Raw genomic sequence first — 19,066 nt, 5'->3', positions numbered from 1 at the left:
CCTCTTAGCCCAGACGCCCCTCGAGCTGCAAAGGCCTCCAGGCGTCCACTGGGGGCGCCCAAGAGCAGCGGAGGGGCTACTCACGCGGTCTTCGCCGGGAGAAGCAGCGCGGACCGGACTCCGCTCTCGAGGCAACCAGCGAGGGACATTCCAGTCCCGGCCAGCAGGGGTCGCACCGCGGACGGAACCTTTCTGCCGGCCCCGCGCGCCGGGGGGAGCGCGTCCGTCGGCGGAAGTGTCCCCCTCATAAGCGCTTCCGGTGGAGCGGCGCCGGCCTACCGACCGGGGTTCTCCTCTCTGCGGCGGACGGGAGCCGGGATGCGGCTGTTGCGGGGAGGGCTGGGCTTCCTGCTGCGTCCGGGGATCCGTCGCGGGCCCGGGCAGCCTCTCTACCAGCAAGGCCAGAGCCCTTCGCCGCGCACCCGCGAGTACTTCTACTACATCGACCACCAGGGACAGGTACTGGGGGAGGGGGGAGGGGAAGACCCTCCGAGGGGCGAGGGGACAGCGCTGGCGGGGTCATAAGGTCAACCGGATGCGTCCTGTAACCGCTGGAAAGGGCATTTCCGGCTGGGGGGGGCAAAGGGAAGGGCTGGCAAGGGACCCCCTAGTAAATGGGGGAAGGGGAAGCCTGCATTGCAAGCAGTCCTCGACTTATGACCACAGTTGAGGCCAACCTTTCTGGTCCTAGGCGACCCAAGTGTCTTTCGCCCCGTTTTATGACCTTTCTTACCGTGGTTGTTAAGTGGATCGCTGCAGTTGTTAAGCGAATCATGCGGTTGTTAAGCGAATCGGGTTTCCCCATTGACTTTGCTTCCCAGAAGGCTGCTAAAGGGGGAATCGCATGTGGGAATCTGAAGCCCCCATCCCCGGAAGAATGAAATATTTTGAGAAATATTATTAAAAAGGCAGAATATTATATTTCCCCAAAGGGAGAAATGGAGAAACGTGTTTTTTAGAGGCAGAAAGCAGTCCCCGCTTTTCCTTAATAGCCCACAGCAGATGTCAGCACTTAAAGGAGAAAAAAATAGTTTATTGAAAGAAGCAGCCAACTAGATTTTTTTATTTTATTTATTTATTTAATCGTATTTATATACCGCCCTATCTCCCAAGGGACTCAGGGCGGTTTACAGGCACTAAAAACAGATAAATAGAATATAAATACAATATAAAACATTTAAAAAACTTATTCTAAAGCCCGTCCAATTAAAAATAGAAATAAAACCCAATTTAAAACCCAAAATTTAAAATCTAGCTCAGTCCTGCACAATTAAATAAGTATGTTTTAAGCCCGCGGCGGAAGGTCCGAAGGTCCGAAAGCTGACGAAGTCCGGGGGGTAGATCGTTCCAGAGGGTGGGAGCCCCCACAGAGAAGGCTCTATTCACAAGCAAAGCAAATACTGCAGGCAGAAATCCATTCAAGACAGGATATTTTGAAGCAAAGGCAGCATGGTAGGATTCGAAGCAGCCCTTCACCCAAGATCCAACACAGGACGAAAGCCATTAAGCCACAATAGGAATTGCCCAACACCCTTTCAGAACACAAAGCCCCTTCATTGCACCATCCCAGAGTGGTCCAAACCTCACCCAGGAATTCAGATAAACAATAAGCCAGAGGCTGACCAGATTAGCTCAGACAAGCACCTAGGATTTGCATTTCCTCTTTTGCCTATAGAGCCAGCTATGACCCCTACATGACCCCATAGGAATCTGACAATAGAATACATGTTCTTTGCACCTGAACAATCAGCCTCCATGTTTCCAGTGCCTTTCTCCCGGCTTGGAACTGAACCAGATGAATATTTCTTCCAACACACATGACCCAGAAGTGAGCGTCACATACTGTAACAATCGCCCAGCACCGCAAATGTGAGCACGCACCATCCACACATGTGTGCGGCATTACAAAACACGTCAATTCACTCGCACACACCATCCACACATGTATGCATCAAAAAACATGGCAATTTGCTTGCGAGCATCTTCCGCACATTCATGCAGCGTCAAAAAACACAGCAATATAGGACAAGATTGTGGCGGGGCGGGTGGGTGGGCTCGCTGGGTCGCGATTCAGCCAGTTCGCACCACTTTGGGAGAACCGGTTGTTAACTTTCTGAGCAGTTTGGTGAACTGGTTGTTGGAAGAAACCATTAGGGCAGAGAACCGGTTGTTAAATTACTTGAATCCCACCACTGGTCGCAACTACCAGTTCGCCCAAACCGGTCCAAACTGGCAGCAGCCCACCACTGACGTGATCCCAGGACACTGCAACCATCATCGGTATGGCCTGTTTAGAGAAAAGAAGGACTTGGGAGGGGACAGAACAATATTCCAATATTTGAAGGGCTGCCACAAAGAAGAGAGGGGTCAACTTATTTTCCAAAGCATGAGAAGGCAGGAGAAGAATGATGGGTGGAAACCCATCAAGGAGAAAAGCAACCTGGAATTAAGGAGAAACTTCCTGACGGTGGGGACAATTAACCAGTGGAACAGCTTGCCACCAGAAATTGTAGATGGAAGGGGGTTTTTAGAAGAAATTGAACAGCCACTTGTCTGAAATGGTCTAGGCGGGTCTCCTGCTTGAGCAGGCGATTGGACTAGAAGATCTCTGAAGTCCCTTTCAGATCTATTCTGAATTGAATTGAAAAAAGAGTTCAAATTAGCTGGTCAGAATAACAGAGTTGGAAGGAGCCTTGGAGGTCATCTAGTCCAACCCGCTGTCCAAGCAGGAAACCCTACCCCATTTCTGACAGATGGCAGTCCCGTCTCTTCTTGAAAGCTTCGAGCGATGAAACACCCACAACTTCTGATGGCAAGCTGTTCCACTGGTTGTTTCTCCTCACAGTCAGGAAAATTTTCCTTACCATAGTTCTAGGTTGCTTCTCTTCTAGATTAGTTTTCATCCATTGCCATCCTTGTTCTGCCTTCAAGTGCTTTGGAGAACAAGTTGACCCCCTCTTCTTTGGGGCAGCCCCTCAAATACTGGAACAGTGCTATCATGTCACCCCCATCCTTCTCTTCACTAGACCAGCCATGCCCGGTTCATTCATATGTTTTAGCCTCCAGTCCCCTAATCATCTTGGTTGCTCTTCTCTGTACTCTTTCCAAAGTCTCCACCTCTTTTTTATAGTGTGAGCAAAACTGGATGCATATTCTAGGTAAATTACCAAAACCTTATAGAGTGGTATTAGTACCTCACGTGATCTTGATTGAATCCCTCTGCTAATGCAGTTTAGGATTGCATTGGCTTTTTTGGCTGCTACTTCTTTATTGTTCACTGTCAATAATATAGGAAGCCGGAAAAAGACCAGATAAGGCAATAGGGTGGGGTGGGGCAGTCAGACCTTGCCTCCTGTGTTTTCATAGGGAATCCAAGCTGATTCCGCATTTGATCCCTCCTCCCGACTGGGACAATTGTTCTCCAACAAGGAGTGGATCCTCCCTCAGCCACTTGTCCATCAAGTATGGAAACCGGGTGTCAGTCTAGCCATCTTCGCTTTCCTTCATCTTGCTGCCAGCTGTCATGGAAACCGGGTGTCAGTCTAGCCATCTTCGCTTTCCTTCATCTTGCTGCCAGCTGTCATGGAAACGGGGAGGGAGGGAGCAATGGACATTGGGATGGGGAAGTGTGCAGGTGGTGTGAATGTGGAATTGCTGAGAACCAACGCAGAGGCTTGGACTCAATAGAGGCCAGTTTGAGTTGTTTAACATCTTCAAGGCCAACCATCCTGGAAATGGCATTCACGATGGATGTCCGGAGCTCCTCAACCAGAGATGTTCTCAAAACATCTTCCTGGCCGATGATTGGACTGTGTCAGCCTGGCTATTGGGGGGGGGGCGCTCTAGGCCTATTTTCAATTTGTCTTTTCGCATGCGTGTGCTTGCCTGACTTTTGCTGCATTCAGTTCTTGCTTAGTAAAAGAACCTTTTCTCTAAATCTATGGAGTCAAGGGTTTTCTTTCCTAGGGATTGATCAGAGGCAGCACTGACACCTGGCCAGTTATAGTACCATGATTGATTGATTGATTGATTGACTGATTGATTGCCGTTTGTTAGTATTTATCAATTACAAAGATAGATTTTCCCCAATGCAGTCCTAATATGGTCTTTCAGGCATTGCCGTCATAACTGAGTCCACCCTCTTTGCTGCTGGCTGTCTTCTGCTTTTTCCTCGTGCCTTGACCAACGTAAGAACCTTCTCAAAAGAGCCAGGTCTTTCCATTCAGTGATTGACTGAGTGATTGATTGTATCTTCAAACCAAGTTGACCCCTAGCAAACATATAGATAGATGTTCTCCATGATGATTGGTCCTCAACCTGGCCATTCAAGACTTCCAATGGTGCCCCTTCCCACTATAACTGAGTCCATCTCTCATTCTTCTTCTTGTTCTTGTTCTTGTTCTTCTTCTTCTTCTTCCTCTTCCTCTTCCTCCTCCTCCTCTTCCTGCTTCTCCTCCTGCTTCTCCTCCTCCTGCTTCTCCCTCTTCCTTCCCCCTTCTCTTCCACTTCCTCCTCCTTCTCCTCCTTCTTATTCTTCCTCTTCTCCTCCTTCTCCTCTTCCTACTTCTCCTCCTCCTCTTAACATAACATAACATAACAACAGAGTTGGAAGGGACCTTGGAGGCCTTCTAGTCCAACCCCCTGCCTAGGCAGGAACCCTACACCATCTCAGTCAGATGGTTATCCAACATTTTCTTAAAAATTTCCAGTGTTGGAGCATTCACAACTTCTGCAGGCAAGTCGTTCCACTTATTAATTGTTCTAACTGTCAGGAAATTTCTCCTTAGTTCTAAGTTGCTTCTTTCTTTGATCAATTTCCACCCATTGCTTCTTGTTCTACCCTCAGGTGCTTTGGAGAACAGCCCGACTCCCTCTTCTTTGGGGCAGCCCCTGAGATATTGGAACACTGCTATCATGTCTCCCCTAGTCCTTCTTTTTATTAAACTAGACATAGCCAGTTCCTGCAACCGTTCTTCATATGTTTTAGCCTACAGTCCTCTAATCATCTTTGTTGCTCTTCTCTGCACTCTTTCTAGAGTCTCAACATCTTTTTTACATCGTGGAGACCAAAACTGGATGCAATATTCCAAGTGTGGCCTTACCAAGGCATTATAAAGTGGCACTAACACTTCACGTGATCTTGATTTTATCCCTCTGTTTATGCAGCCCAGAACTGTGTTGGCTTTTTTAGCATTTTGTTTTTTTTGCCTAAATGTAGAATCTTACTTCTTCTTCATCCTCCTCCTCTTCCTCTTCCACCTCCTCCTCCTGCTTCTCCTCCTCCTGCTTCTCCTTTTCCTCTTCCTTCCCCCTTCTCTTCCACTTCCTCCTCCTTCTCCTCCTTCTTATTCTTCCTCTTCTCCTCCTCCTCCTCTTCCTTTCTCCTTCTCCTTCTCCTTCTTCTTCCTCCCTTCTCCCTCCTTCCTCCCTTCTCTTTCTTTCCACCTTTCCTAGCATCAGAGCTTTCTCCAGAGAGCTGAGTCTTCGTATCACGTGTCCAAAGTAGGATCATTTGAACAAGGTCACTTGTAACTTGAAAACTCTGGTTTAATTTCTTCAGTGGTCCATTAGTTTGATTTCCTGGCTGTCCATGGTCCCCTCGGGAGTCTTCTCCAACATCCCCAAGTTCAAATGAATTGACACTCTTCTTATCCTGCTTCTAGTACTACAACTGTTAATTTTCTCTGCAGGAAAGACCTGGGTAGGCAGTCCTGTGTACTGTAGGTAGTCCTCAACTTAGGAGCATAACCGAGCCCAAAATTCCCGTTGCTAAATGAGATCGTTGTTAAGTGAGTTTTGCCTCATTGTACGACCTTACTTGCCAGAATTGTTAAGTGAATCGCTGCAGTTGTTAGTAACACTAAGTGAATCTTTGCTTCCCCACGGATTCTGCTTGTCACATGACCCCAGGACGCTGCGACCGTCATAAACGTGAGTCAGTTGCCGAGAGCCTGAATTCCGATCACGTGACCATGGGGAGGCTGCAACGGTCGTAAGTGTGAAAAACGGTCCTAAGTCAAGTTTTTCAATGCCCTCGTACTGTAACTTTGAACGGTCAGTCAATGAACTGTTGTAAGTCAGGGACTACCTGGCCCTCTGAGTTCCAGAGACTGTTTCCCTCTGACATATGTTTCTCCCCCAGTTCAGAAGGAATTCAGATCACATAATGAGGCCTCTTGACAATGTCAGCTTCAGAGCTAAATGTTAATGGAGATCTCCAGGGTAAAACGAAAACCAGCCAAGTGGCAGATCCAGGGGTCGGGAAGAGATGCCGCCTCCGTTCCAGCCCTCGAGGGTGCTCGGACCTCTTTTGAATCCATTAGCCTCATCTGCTGACTCCTCTTATTGCCTCCGCTATGCTAATGGCGTTTCTAATTAGCACCGAATTAAACTGAAATGAGTTGGGGTCGGTATTAAAAGAAAAGCGTACATTGGCTTGATATCTCCAACCGATGTGGAAGTTAAGAAAAGAAGAATTACGGGTGGCATGATAGCAGCGTTCCAGTATTTGAGGGGCTGCCACAAAGAAGAGGGGCTCAAATCATTCTCCAAAGCACCTGAGGGCAGGACAAGACAAGAAATAATGGTTGGAAACTAATCAAAGAGAGAAGCAACCTGGAATTAAGGAGAAACTTCCTAACAGTGAGGACAGTGAACCAGTGGAACTGCTTGACACCAGAAATTGTGGGCATTCAATCACTGGAGGTTTTTAAGAAGAGACTGGACAGCCACTTGGATCTCCTGCTTGAGTAGGGGTCTGGACTAGAAGACCTCCAAGGTCGCTTCCAGCTCTATTCTAATTCTAAGGTCGTGTTTCTCAACTGTGGCACCATTAAGAGGGGTGGACTTCAACTCCCAGAGTCCCGCAGCCTTTGGCGACCTTCTGACAAGCAGAGTCAATGAGGAAGCCAGATCTGCTTAATAAACTTGTTACTTACTTAACAACGGCAGTGATTCACTTAACAACTGTGGCAAGCTTGCATAAAACTCACTTAACAACTCTCTCAACGTCAGAAATTTCGGGCTCAATTGTCACCATAAGTCGAGGACTACCTGTAGAAGAATGTAGTCAGCTAACGATCAAGGCTAAATTGGCGCTAGATAAGAATCAGTGAAATTCATAAATTCCTGGACTTGGAGTGTTTTGTGACAACGCAATGATTCCAGACTGATGATGCATTTGACCCCACCTTCCAGCTCAGCCTCTTCTCCTACATAAGCGGCACGCATGGACTGACTCAAGGGTGGCTTGTGTGACCCTAGAGATAATTCTCCTCCTCCAAGATGGTGGAGCAGTACCCTCCTTGTTTCTGAGGCAGTGGGTCTTGTTTTCCATTCTCTTCGCATACGCTGTATTTTTCAGAAAGAGGAGCGTCCAATTTTACCCAGTTTTTCTGTTTTTCTTCCCCCACCGTCCCTACTCAACCCCATCCGATCCTGACCACGTTCCACAGCTTTTCCTGGATGATGCCAAGGTCAAGAACTTCATCACGTGTTTCAAAGGTAATGTCTACTTATTATACCCCAGATTATAAACACTTTGAGGGAAGGTAGAATCATTGGGGGTAACAGATTAACAGAATAGCAGAGATGGAAGGTATGTGAATAAACAATTTATGTGCATAAGAATAATCTTATTTTGATTCGTCATGTTCCCAAATTGTTTATGCGGAGAAAAGTAACTATTGTGCAATTGGAAGGGACCTTGGAAGCTATGGGGTCTCTGCTAAAAAAAAGCTTTCTCTATAGACGTTTTCCTTCTTCATAGCTCAAAGACCTCTGCTACTGTTACTGCTAGCTTTCCAAACAAGAATAAGCCATCTTCAAGAGTAAAGGTGCAAGCGATTTTCTGTCTGGAAAGAAAGGGATGTATTCTATCAGTGAATGACAGTTTTATCTTTAGATTCACCTTAAGAATCTTCTCTCTTAGAACATGAATCCTACTCCAATATTTATAGGTAGGTAGGTAGGTAGGTAGGTAGGTAGGTAGGTAGGTAGAGATAGATAGATAGATAGATAGATAGATAGATAGATAGATAGATAGATAGATAGATAGATAGATAGATAGATACGAGACCGCCTGCTGTTACCTTATGCCTCCCACCGACCCGTACGCTCCCACAGAGAGGGTCTTCTCAGGGTGCCGTCCGCCAAACAGTGCCGGCTGGCGGCCCCCAGGAGCAGGGCCTTCTCTGTTGGAGCTCTGACGCTCTGGAATGAACTTCCCCCTGGCTTATGCCAAGTGCCTGATCTTCGGACCTTTCGCCGTGAACTAAAAACATATTTATTTATTCAAGCGGGACTGGCATAATAGTTTTACTATTTTAAATTGGGTTTTTATGGTTTTAGGGTTTTTAAATTTTTAAATTTTAATGTCGGCCTTTGTTTGAAATTTGCTTTGTTTTAAATTCTGGTTTTAATTGTATATATATTGAGTTTTATCCTTGGCTGTACACCGCCCTGAGTCCTTCGGGAGAAGGGCGGTATAAAAATCTAATAAATAAATAAATAAAATAGATAGATAGATAGATAGATAGATAGATAGATAGATAGATAGATAGATAGATAGATAGATAGATAGACAGATAGACAGACAGATAGATAGAAAGAAATATTCTGTATTAGGATATGAATCCTACTCCAATATTTATAGGTAGTAGGTAGGTAGATAGATAGAAATCTTCTTTATTAGGATGTGAATCCAATATAAATAGATAGATAGGTAGATAGATAGATAGAGGGATAGAGGGAGCACCTCGTGGCTCCCATATTTATTTATTTATTTATTTTATTTATTATTCGAATTTATATACCGCCCTATCTCCCAAAGGACTCAGGGCGGTTTACAGGCATGTAACTCAGGGCGGTTTACAGGCATATGACACCTCTCCTGCGCAGTCTGCACTGGCTCCAGTGATCTTCCAGGTCCAATTCAAGGTGCTTGTTATCACCTTCAAAGCATTCCATGGCTTAGGACCGGGGTATCTACGGGACCGCCTACTGCCACCAGTAGCCTCACACCGACCAGTGCGCTCTCACAGAGAGGGCCTCTTCCGGATACCGTCAGCCAATGTCGGCTGGCGACCTCCAGGGGGAGGGCCTTCTATGTGAGGGCTCCCGCCCTCTGGAACGAGCTGCCTCTGGGGCTTCGTCAACTCCCCGACCTCCGGACCTTCCGCCGCGAGCTGAAGACGCTGTTGTTTCGACGTGCAGGACTAGCTTGAACATAGTTTTAAACCAGGGTTTTAAATTAGGGGTTTTAAACGGGGTTTTAATTGTATTTAAAATTTTTAGGCCATTATTGAATCAGTTTTTTATATATTTTAATTTGTATTGTATGTATTGTGTTTTTTACTGGCTGTGAACCCCCCTGAGTCCTTCGGGAGAAGGGCGGTATACAAATATAATAAATAATAATAATAATAATTAATTAATTAATAATAAAATAATAATAATAATAATAATAATAATAATAATAATAATAATAATAATAATAATAATAATAATAATAATAATAATAATAATAATAAAGATAGATAGATAGATAGATAGATAGATAGATAGATAGATAGATAGATAGATAGATATTTTCTGTATTAGGATATGAATCCTACTCCAATATTTATAGGTAGGTAGGTAGGTAGGTAGGTAGGTAGGTAGGTAGGTAGGTAGGTAGGTAGGTAGGTAGGTAGGTAGGTAGGTAGGTAGGTAGGTAGGTAGGTAGGTAGGTAGCTGCTTGCAATTACTGCAGGTTCAAGTCCCACCAGGCCCAAGGTTGACTCAGCCTTCCATCCTTTATAAGGTAGGTAAAATGAGGACCCAGATTGTTGGGGGCAATTAAGTTGACTTTGTATATAATATACAAATGGATGAAGACTATTGCTTGACATAGTGTAAGCCGCCCTGAGTCTGCGGAGAAGGGCGGGATATAAATGCAAATTTTTTAAAAAATAGATAGATAGATAGAAATCTTCTTTATTAGGATATGAATCCAATATAAATATATAGGTAGGTAGGTAGGTAGGTAGGTAGGTAGGTAGGTAGGTAGGTAGGTAGGTAGATAGATAGAAATCTTCTTTATTAGGATATGAATCCAATATAAATAAATAGATAGATGATAGACAGACCTTTTTCTTCAATAAACATTAAAAACTCAATATCTATATCCGTGATGGTGAATCTATGGCACGCAGAACCCTCTCGGCTGGCAAGCTTCTGTTTCCCTGCAAACGACGAAAGAGAAGCTCACGAAAGAAAAAGATCTGACCTCTTGCCCAGCTGGCGGTGTTGGGATGCCCCACATGTGTGCATGTCTGTGCATGCGACGTGCCCGTTCACGCATGCCTGCACATGCGCACGTTTGTGCACATGCATGTTTGTGCATGTGCGCTTTTGCATGTGCACCTTTCAGCTTGGGCATGCGTGTGTGAGCAGTTTGGGCAATTGGTGTCTAAAAGGTTTGCCATCACTGATCTGTATGAGCAGCATCTTGTCTGAGTACGATTAGTTTTGAACAACAAAAAGTCAATAAGCATAATAGAATAGAATAGAATAGAATAGAATAGAATAGAATAGAATAGAATAGAATTTTTTATTGGCCAAGTGTGATTGGACACACAAGGAATTTGTCTTGGTGCAGATGCTCTCAGTATACATAAAAGAAAAGATACGTTCATCAAGGTACAACATTTACAACACAATTGATGGTCAATATATCAATATAAATCATAAGGATTACCAGCAACAAGTTATAGTCATACAGTCATAAGTGGAAAGAGATTGGTGATGGGAACTATGAAACGATTAATAATAGTGCAGATTCAGTAAATAGTCTGACAGTGTTGATGGAATTATTTGTTTAGCAGAGTGATGGCCTTCGGGAAAAAACTGTTCTTGTGTCTAGTTGTTCTGGTGTGCAGCGCTCTATAGCGTCATTTTGAGGGTAGGAGTTGAAACAGTTTATGTCCAGGATGCGAGGGGTCTGTAAATATTTTCACGGCCCTTTTCTTGATTCGTGCAGTATACAGGTCCTCAATGGAAGGCAGGTTGATAGTGGTAGTGGTAGTGGCAATCATAATATCATTGATAATAATCACATAATAATAGTAGCAATGGCTTATCCATACTAGAAAGCTTTCATTATATAATTAATCATTCTCTTAATCTTTTTAGTTTCTAACCTCTGTTTCTGTAAGTTAGCCATTGGTAAAACAATTCCCATATTAAAATTTTTCTGTTTCTTCTTTCTCCTTTATTTTTAGTGTTAATCTGTCCATCTCTGCGCATTCTAATTTTTTTTTTTTATCACACTCTCATCTGAAGGGATCTCTTCATTTTCCCACTGCTGTGCAAATACAATTCTTGCTGCAGTTAACACAAGTAAAATTAGATAGGTATTCCCTTTATGATACTCTTCTGGTAAAATACCCAACAAAAGTATTTCTGGTTTAAAATCCATGTGTTGCTTTATCATTTTTTCTAACCATGTGTGTGTTTTGGTTCAATATTTTTTTTTGCCTTTGGACATCTCCACCACATATGCTAGTACTACGAACCCGGTATCTGATGGCTACTCCAATATTTCTTTGCTTTATCACAGACCACCATAAATGATTTAAAAAGTTCCTTCTTTACATTTGCATTAGTGTGGAAGAATCGGTGAGAAGGCAGAAGAGACATTCCATTTTAGCGAGGGCCTTCTGGGGGTGTAAAAGTAGTTTTTTTGCTCAACACTGCTTGCCAGATTCCATCTCACGTGTAGTTGCATCTCACAAGGATGCTGTTCAAGCAGCACAACCAGTCACTTGCGTTATCTGAAGTGGTCCAGCAGGAGGGGATGTAGGGATATTTTGTGGGCCAGCTCTGCGGCTTGTCTGGCTGAAAATGTTTTATTTTTCAATTTATTCATCCCATGTTTGAACCGCCCATCTCCCCCGCAGTGGGACAATTAACTATTTCAGCATAAAATATTTAAATTTAAAAACAGTGTACACAAATCAAATTAAACGTTTTAATTTAATTTCAAATTCAATTAAAAATTTCAAAACAGATGCATCATTTCACATACATACATCATCGTGTCTACCTGCACAGGTAGTCCTTGACTCATGACGCATAGCTGAGCCCCGAATTTCTGTTGCTAAGTGAGACATTTGTTCAGGGAGTTTTGCCCCATTTATTTATTTATTTATTTATTTATTTATTTATTATTTAAATTTTTATACCGCCCTTCTCCCGAAGGATTTTACGACCTTTCTTCCCACCTTTGTTAAGTGAACCACTGCAGTTCTTAAATTAGTCACACAGTTGTGTGTGGCTTCCCTGTTGACGTTGCTCATCAGGAAGGTCGCAAAAGGGGATCACGTGACCCCAGGACACTGCAACCGTCATAAGTACATGCCAGTTGCCAAGCGTCTGAATTTTGATCACGTGACCATGGGGATGCAGCAGTGGTTGTAAGTGTGAAAAACGGTCATAAGTCCCTTTTTCAGTGCCATTGTAACTTCAAATGGTCATTAAACAAGCTGTTGTAAGTCAAGGACTACCTGGATCTACCCAGGTCATATAGCTATAATATTATTATTTATCCTACTAATTATCCTTCTTTACTCCTCCTCTCTTATTGGAATTATGATGATGATAATTATCATAACCATGTTGCTTGTATCTTTACAATTTATATTGTTTTATTTGTTTCCTAGTATGATTTGATAGCTTATTAATAACCTATGACTATCACTAAATGTTGTATCTTATGATTCTTGATGAATGTATTTTATTTTTATTTTTATGCACCCTGAGAGCTTCTACACCAAAGACAAATTCCTTGTGTGTCCAATCACACTTGGCCAATAAAAAATTTTATCCTATCCTATCCTATCCTATTGTATCCTATCCTATCCTATCCTATTATTCTATTCTATTCTATTCCATATCCTATCCTATTCTGTCATTCTATTCTATTCTATTCTATTCTATTCTATTCTATTCTATTCTATTCTATTCTATTCCTTCTTCATCCTATCCTATCCTATCCTATCCTATCCTATCCTATCCTATCCTATCCTATCCTATCCTATCCTATTCACTCTTCATTCCATTCCATTCCATTCCATTCCATTCCATTCTATTCTATTCTATTCTATTCTATTCTATTCTATTCTATTCTATTCCCTCTTCATTTTATTCTATCCTATCCTATTATTCTATTCTATTCTATTCTATTCTATTCTATTCTATTCCTTCTTCATCCTATCCTATCCTATCCTATCCTATCCTATCCTATCCTATCCTATCCTATCCTATTTTATTTTATTCCTTCTTCATTTTATTCTATCCTATCCTATTATTCTATTCTATTCTATTCCCTCTTCATTCTATTCTATTCTATTCTATTCTATTCCCTCTTCATTCTATTCTATTCTATTCTATTCTATTCCCTCTTCATTCTATCCTAACCTATTATTCTATTCCCTCTTCATTCTATTCTATTCTATTCTATTCCTTCTTCATCCTATCCTATCCTATCCTATCCTATCCTATCCTATCCTATCCTATCATTCTATTCTATTCTATTCTATTCTATTCCCTCTTCATTCTATTCTATCCTATCCTATCCTATTATTCTATTCCCTCTTCATTCTATTCTATTCTATTCTGTTCTATTCTATTCCTTCTTCATCCTATCCTATCCTATCCTATCCTATCCTATCCTATCCTATCCTATTTTATTCCCTCTTCATTTTATTCTATCCTATCCTATTATTCTATTCTATTCTATTCCCTCTTCATTCTTTCTATTCTATTCTATTCTATTCTATTCTATTCTATTCTATTCTATTCTATTCCTTCATCCTATCCTATCCTATTATTCTATTCTAATCTAATCTAATCTAATCTAATCTAATCTAATTCTATTCTTCTGTTGCTTTGCACGTACACAGTTTCTGCACGGAGACCAGTTCCTTGTGTGTCTGATGGCACCTGGCCAAATAAAATATTCAATTAAAAAAAAATGCAGTCCAATTTCCAGAGCGCCCCCAGCTCAGAGGAGGCTTTCACAAATGCGGGGGGGCCCGAGTTGCCCCTTTCTGTTTCTTTCCCCTTCCAGCTGCATCTCTTCCAGGATGTGATGGTGGTCTCCGTCCTCCCTCTCTTTGTCATTGGAATGAAGGGGGGGGGGGGAGCCAGGGCTCCGCAGCATCTAAATAACTTGTCAAAAATCCTCCTCTCCTGTCCTCTTCCCCGCCAAGCCACCAAACCTTGTGCCCTCTTTGCACACGCTGGCCTTACCCAATCCGGAGGGATTTGCCCTTGTTATGTAAGGCTCTGAATCTGGGAGCTGGGCTTTTCGCCAGCCACCTCCCATCCCTCTCGCTTGACTTCCCCAGCTCCCGGCTCCCGGCCGAAAGCAAACACGGGGTCTTCTGCAGCTTCATTTCCGCTTCTCGATTACGGGGTCCACAGCCTGCGCTGCGAATAATTCCAATTGATGAGCCATGCACCTGCGGGTGCTTGTAAAGGCCGTCGGAGGGTGGGTGGGGGCTTCGGGCCAGGGTGACTTCTTAGCGGGCTGCCAAAACCGAGCAGAACGGCCAGAGCGAATTCCAAAAAGAAGGAAAACGTACAGGGGAGACTCTTCCCTGGGAGCTCAAAATCAGAGATGCTGACCAGAAGATCGAGAGAAGGGAACCTCTGTAGCTCAGGGTCAAACTGTGGGGTCCTTGAGGCTCCCTGAGCTCGGTGGTTTTCTGTTGGACGTTTCATTACCAGACTAGGGAACATCATCAGTGCTAAAAGGGAGAGACGTTATGGAGAGTTATGGAGAGGAGGAGGAAGAGGGGGGTTGTAGAATCCTTGGTGCTCTCTGAGCTGGGTGGTTTCCTTGCAAAAGTTTCATGAACCAACTAGGTAACATCATCAGTGCTAGAAGGTTCAAAATCCCCTTCCTTCTAGCACAGATGATGTTACCCAGTTGGGTTATGAAACATCTGCAAGAAAACAACCAAAACAACGACCCGTACGCTCTCACAGAGAGGGACTCCTTAGGGTGCCGTCCGCCAGGCAGTGCTGACTGGCGACACCCAGGGGAAGAGCTTTCTCTGTGGGGGCCCCCACCCTCTGGAACGAGCTTCCCCCAGGACTGCGCCAACTTTCTGACCTTCGAAACTTCCATCGCGAGCTTAAGACACATCTATTTATTTGTGCAGGGCTGGCCTAGGGTTTTAGTTTTAAATTTAGTTTTTAAATGGGGTTTTGTACTATTTTAACGACAGTTTTAAATTTGGCCTAATTTAATAAGTTTTTTAAATGTTGTTTTTAACTTGTATTTACTCTTATGTTTTTATTAGGCTGTAAACCTCCCTGAGTCCTTTGGGAGATAGGGCAGTATAAAAATTTGAATAATAAGTAAAATAAATAAATAAAATAAATAATAAAATAAAAAGAACTCCACATCACCCTCCTTCTCCTCTTCCTCCTCCTTTTTCCTTCTCTTCTTCCTCCTCCTCCTCCTTTCTCCTCTTCCTCCTCTTCCTCCTTCTCCTCCCCCTCTTCCTTCTCCTCCTTTCTCCCCCTCCTCCTTCTCCTCTTCCTCTTCCTCCTCCTTTTTCCTTCTCCTCTTCCTTCTGCTCCTCCCCCTCCTCCTCCTTTCTCCTCTTCCTCCTCCTTTTTCCTTCTCCTCTTCCTCTTCCTCCTTCTCCCCTCCTTCTCCTCTTCCTCCTCCTTTTCCTTCTCTTCCTCCTCCTTCTCCCCTCCTTCTCCTCTTCCTCCTCCTTTTCCTTCTCTTCCTCTTCCTCCTTCTCCCTCCTTCTCCTCTTCCTCCTCCTTTTCCTTCTCTTCCTCCTCCTCCTTCTCCCCTCCTCCCCTCCTTTCTCCTCTTCCTCCTCCTTTTCCTTCTCCTCTTCCTCCTCCTCCTCCTTCCTCCTCTTCCTCCTCCTTTTTCCTTCTCCTCTTCCTCCTCTTCCTCCTTCTCCTTCTCCCCCTCTTCCTTCTCCTCCTTTCTCCCCCTCCTCCTTCTTCTCTTCCTCTTCCTCTTTCTCCTCCTTTTTCCTTCTCCTCTTCCTTTTTCCTTCCCTTCTTCCTCCTCCTCCTTTCTCCCCCCCCTCCTCCTCCGCCCCGGATTGATGTTGCATTGGGAAGGGGCCACTTCCAAGAAGTGGGGGTCCCACCAGACATGCAGGTAGTCCTCTACCTATGACCACAATTGAGCCCAAAATTTCCATTCTTAAGCCAGGCATTTGTCAGGTGCATTTCGCACTCATTTTATCACCTTTTTTGGGCCCGTTGTTAAGCGAATCATCCAGCCATTAAGCAAATCTGGCTTCCCCCATTGACTTTGCTTGTCGGAGGCTGTCCGGGAAGATCACCAATGGTGACCCTGGGACCCTGTAGATACTCTGTAGATAGAGTGTCCGAAATTTGATCACACGACCATGGGGGGGTGGGGGGTGAAGGATGGTGCTGTAACCAGTAATAGCAATAACCTAAATAAATGCTTTTTTTTTTTTGAATTTACATTTATATCCCGCCCTTCTCCGAAGACTCAGGGGGGCTTACACTATGTTAGCAATAGTCTTCATTCTATTTTTATATTTATATACAAAGTCCACTTATTGCCCCCCCAACAATCTGGGTCTTCATTTTACCTACCTTATAAAGGATGGAAGGCTGAGTCAACCTTGGGCCTGGTGGGACTCGAGCCTGCAGTAATTGCAGGCAGCTGTGTTTTAATAACAGGCTTCTTACAGCCTGAGCCACACCGCGGCCCAAATGCTATTGCTATAACAATGCTTTGCAGGGCCTCTCTGACTTCTCACCCCAGCCAATGTGGAGGGACCCACCCACCCCTCTCTGCCCTACTCTTGCCCCACTGAGCCTGGCCGTGCCCCGCTGACCGCCCTCTGCTTTCCCTTCCCCCTGCAGACAAGCAGTTCCTGGTCTTCTTCTTCAAGCGGCTGAAGCTGAACCGCAGCGGCCGCTACGAGGACTCCTTCCCTTACCTGTCGCCCTGCGGCCGGGAGCACAACTACATCCGTTGCGATGACCGGCCCATCGTCTTCACGCACCTCCTGGAAGGACCCTCGGGCCAGCAGTCGCTGTCCTTCTGCGGGGGCGCAGAACTCCTGGCCGTGCCCTTCCAACCGGAGAAGCTGGTCATGTTGGCCGAGAACGGGCGGGTCTATCACCCAGGGCCGGAAAAGGCTGGCGGGGTAGGATTGGTCAAGTCATCCCTGGCCTTTGAGCTGAGCCCTTGCTTTGAGTACCAGGACGGACCCGGTCAGCCGCCCACTCATTTCCGTTGGCAGGAGAAGAAGTATCCTCTCACGAATGAGCTGCTGAGGTTGATCTGAGGCCGTTGTAGAGCGAGGAATGCCTTCCAGTGCCCAGAGGTCTTCTGGTTGGCATCCTTGGCTTTGACAGAAACCCAAACCACATCCCTCCTGCCATTCCAGGTGCCTTGATTATCCAAGGAGATCATCTCAAGAAGGTCTTCTTGTTGGCCTGTTGGGCATCCTTGGCTTGATAGAAACCCAAACCACATCCCTCCTGCCATTCCAGGTGCCTTGATTATCCAAGGAGATCATCTAAAGAAGGTCTTCTTGTTGGCCCTCTTGGGTATCCTTAGCTTTGACAGAAACCCAAACCACATCCCTCCTGCCATTCCAGATGCCTCATTTATCCAAGGCAGGGGTCTCCAACCTTGGCAACTTTAAGACTTGTGGACTTCAACTCCCAGAGGAACTCTGGGAGTTGAAGTCCACAAGTCTTAAAAGAGCCAAGTTTGCAGACCCATGATCCAAGGAGACCATCTCAAGAAGGTGGCTGGAAGCGTCCGTCCAAAACCCCAGTACGGCAGGGATCCTGGACAAGATATCTCGGAATAAAAATCATTTTATGCTTTGTGCACAGGACTGGTTTGTGTTCAGGCCATTGCATAGCTTAAGTGCAGGGCCTTCTCACTTCCTCGAGCTCGCTCCATGGACAACCAAGTGTTGCTTTCAGCAATGGGATGGGTGGCCTATAAATTTAATCAATCAATATAAATAAACTAAAGCCAAATTTTGCTTAGCAGCAGGAAACTCAGCCGGATGATGGGCAGATTCCTCAGACACAGACTATGGGTACATGGAAGTTCTCTGGGTCAGTCTTTCTTTATCTTGGACTCTCTTGAACAATGATCATAGAAACCTAAGGCTGGAAGGGACCTTGGAGGTCTTCTAGTCCAACCCCCTGCCAAAGGCAGGAGTCCTTATACCATCCCTGTCAGATGGCTGTCCAGTCTCTTCTTAAAATCCTCCAGTGATGGAGCACCCAAACTTCTGGAGGCAAGTTGTTCCACTGGTTAATTGTTCTCACTGTCAGGAGATTTCTCCTTAATTCCAGGTTGTTTGTCTCCATCGTAAATATGAGTACAGAATACAAAATAACAGAGCTGGAAGGGACCTTGGAGGTCTTCTAGTCCAACCCCCTGCTCAGGCAGGAGACCCTATAGCAACCAGGTCAAATACCGTATTTTTTGGAGTATAAGATGCACATTTTCCCTCTTAAAAGAGGCTGGCAATTTGGGTGCATCTTATACTCCGAATGTAGCTTTTTTGAAGCTTTTTTCCAGCCCTCACGAGGCACTAGCAAGTGAAGTGATCTTCCGCGCTTTGCCTGCTTCCTCCAACTCTCAGCTGTGGTTCAGAAGCTGTTTTTTATCCCCAAGCAGGGGATAAAAACCAGCAAACTAATGTGCTGAAGCTGATCAGACTAAGGACACTAGCCAGATGAATACCTGGTAGGCAGGTGGGGTTTTTTCCCTATCTTCTTCCCCAAAAACTTCTTATACTCCAGTGCGTCTTATACTCCGAAAAATATGCTAATTGCCCAATCTCTTCTTTAACAGCCTCCAGTGATGGAGCACTCACAACTTCTGGAGTCAAGCCATTGGACTGGTTAATTGTTCTCACTGCTAATAAATTTCTCTTTAGTTCCAGGTTGCTTCTCTCCTTAATTAGTTTCCATCAGTTGCTTCTTGTCCTGCCCTCATGTGCTTTGGAGAATAGGTTGACCCACTCTTCTC

The 19,066-nt window shown here is 44.6% G+C and overlaps 1 protein-coding gene across 1 annotated transcript; it reads left to right on the top strand.

Moving 5' to 3' along the window:
- The first annotated feature begins 205 nt into the window (after positions 1-205).
- On the top strand, positions 206-17,737 carry C3H8orf82 (chromosome 3 C8orf82 homolog). The gene is made up of 3 exons (XM_058176544.1): positions 206-459; positions 7,455-7,503; positions 16,924-17,737. Exons 1-3 carry the CDS (start codon positions 319-321, stop codon positions 17,349-17,351), a joined length of 618 nt encoding a protein of 205 aa, XP_058032527.1. The 5' UTR covers positions 206-318; the 3' UTR covers positions 17,352-17,737.
- Positions 17,738-19,066: the final 1,329 nt, after the last annotated feature.

Source organism: Ahaetulla prasina, chromosome 3 (genome assembly GCF_028640845.1).
Source record: "Ahaetulla prasina isolate Xishuangbanna chromosome 3, ASM2864084v1, whole genome shotgun sequence".
Classification (NCBI taxonomy): Eukaryota; Metazoa; Chordata; class Lepidosauria; order Squamata; family Colubridae; genus Ahaetulla; species Ahaetulla prasina.
Note: the sequence above shows the minus strand (reverse complement) of the source record. Positions and strands in the feature narration are given on the sequence as shown.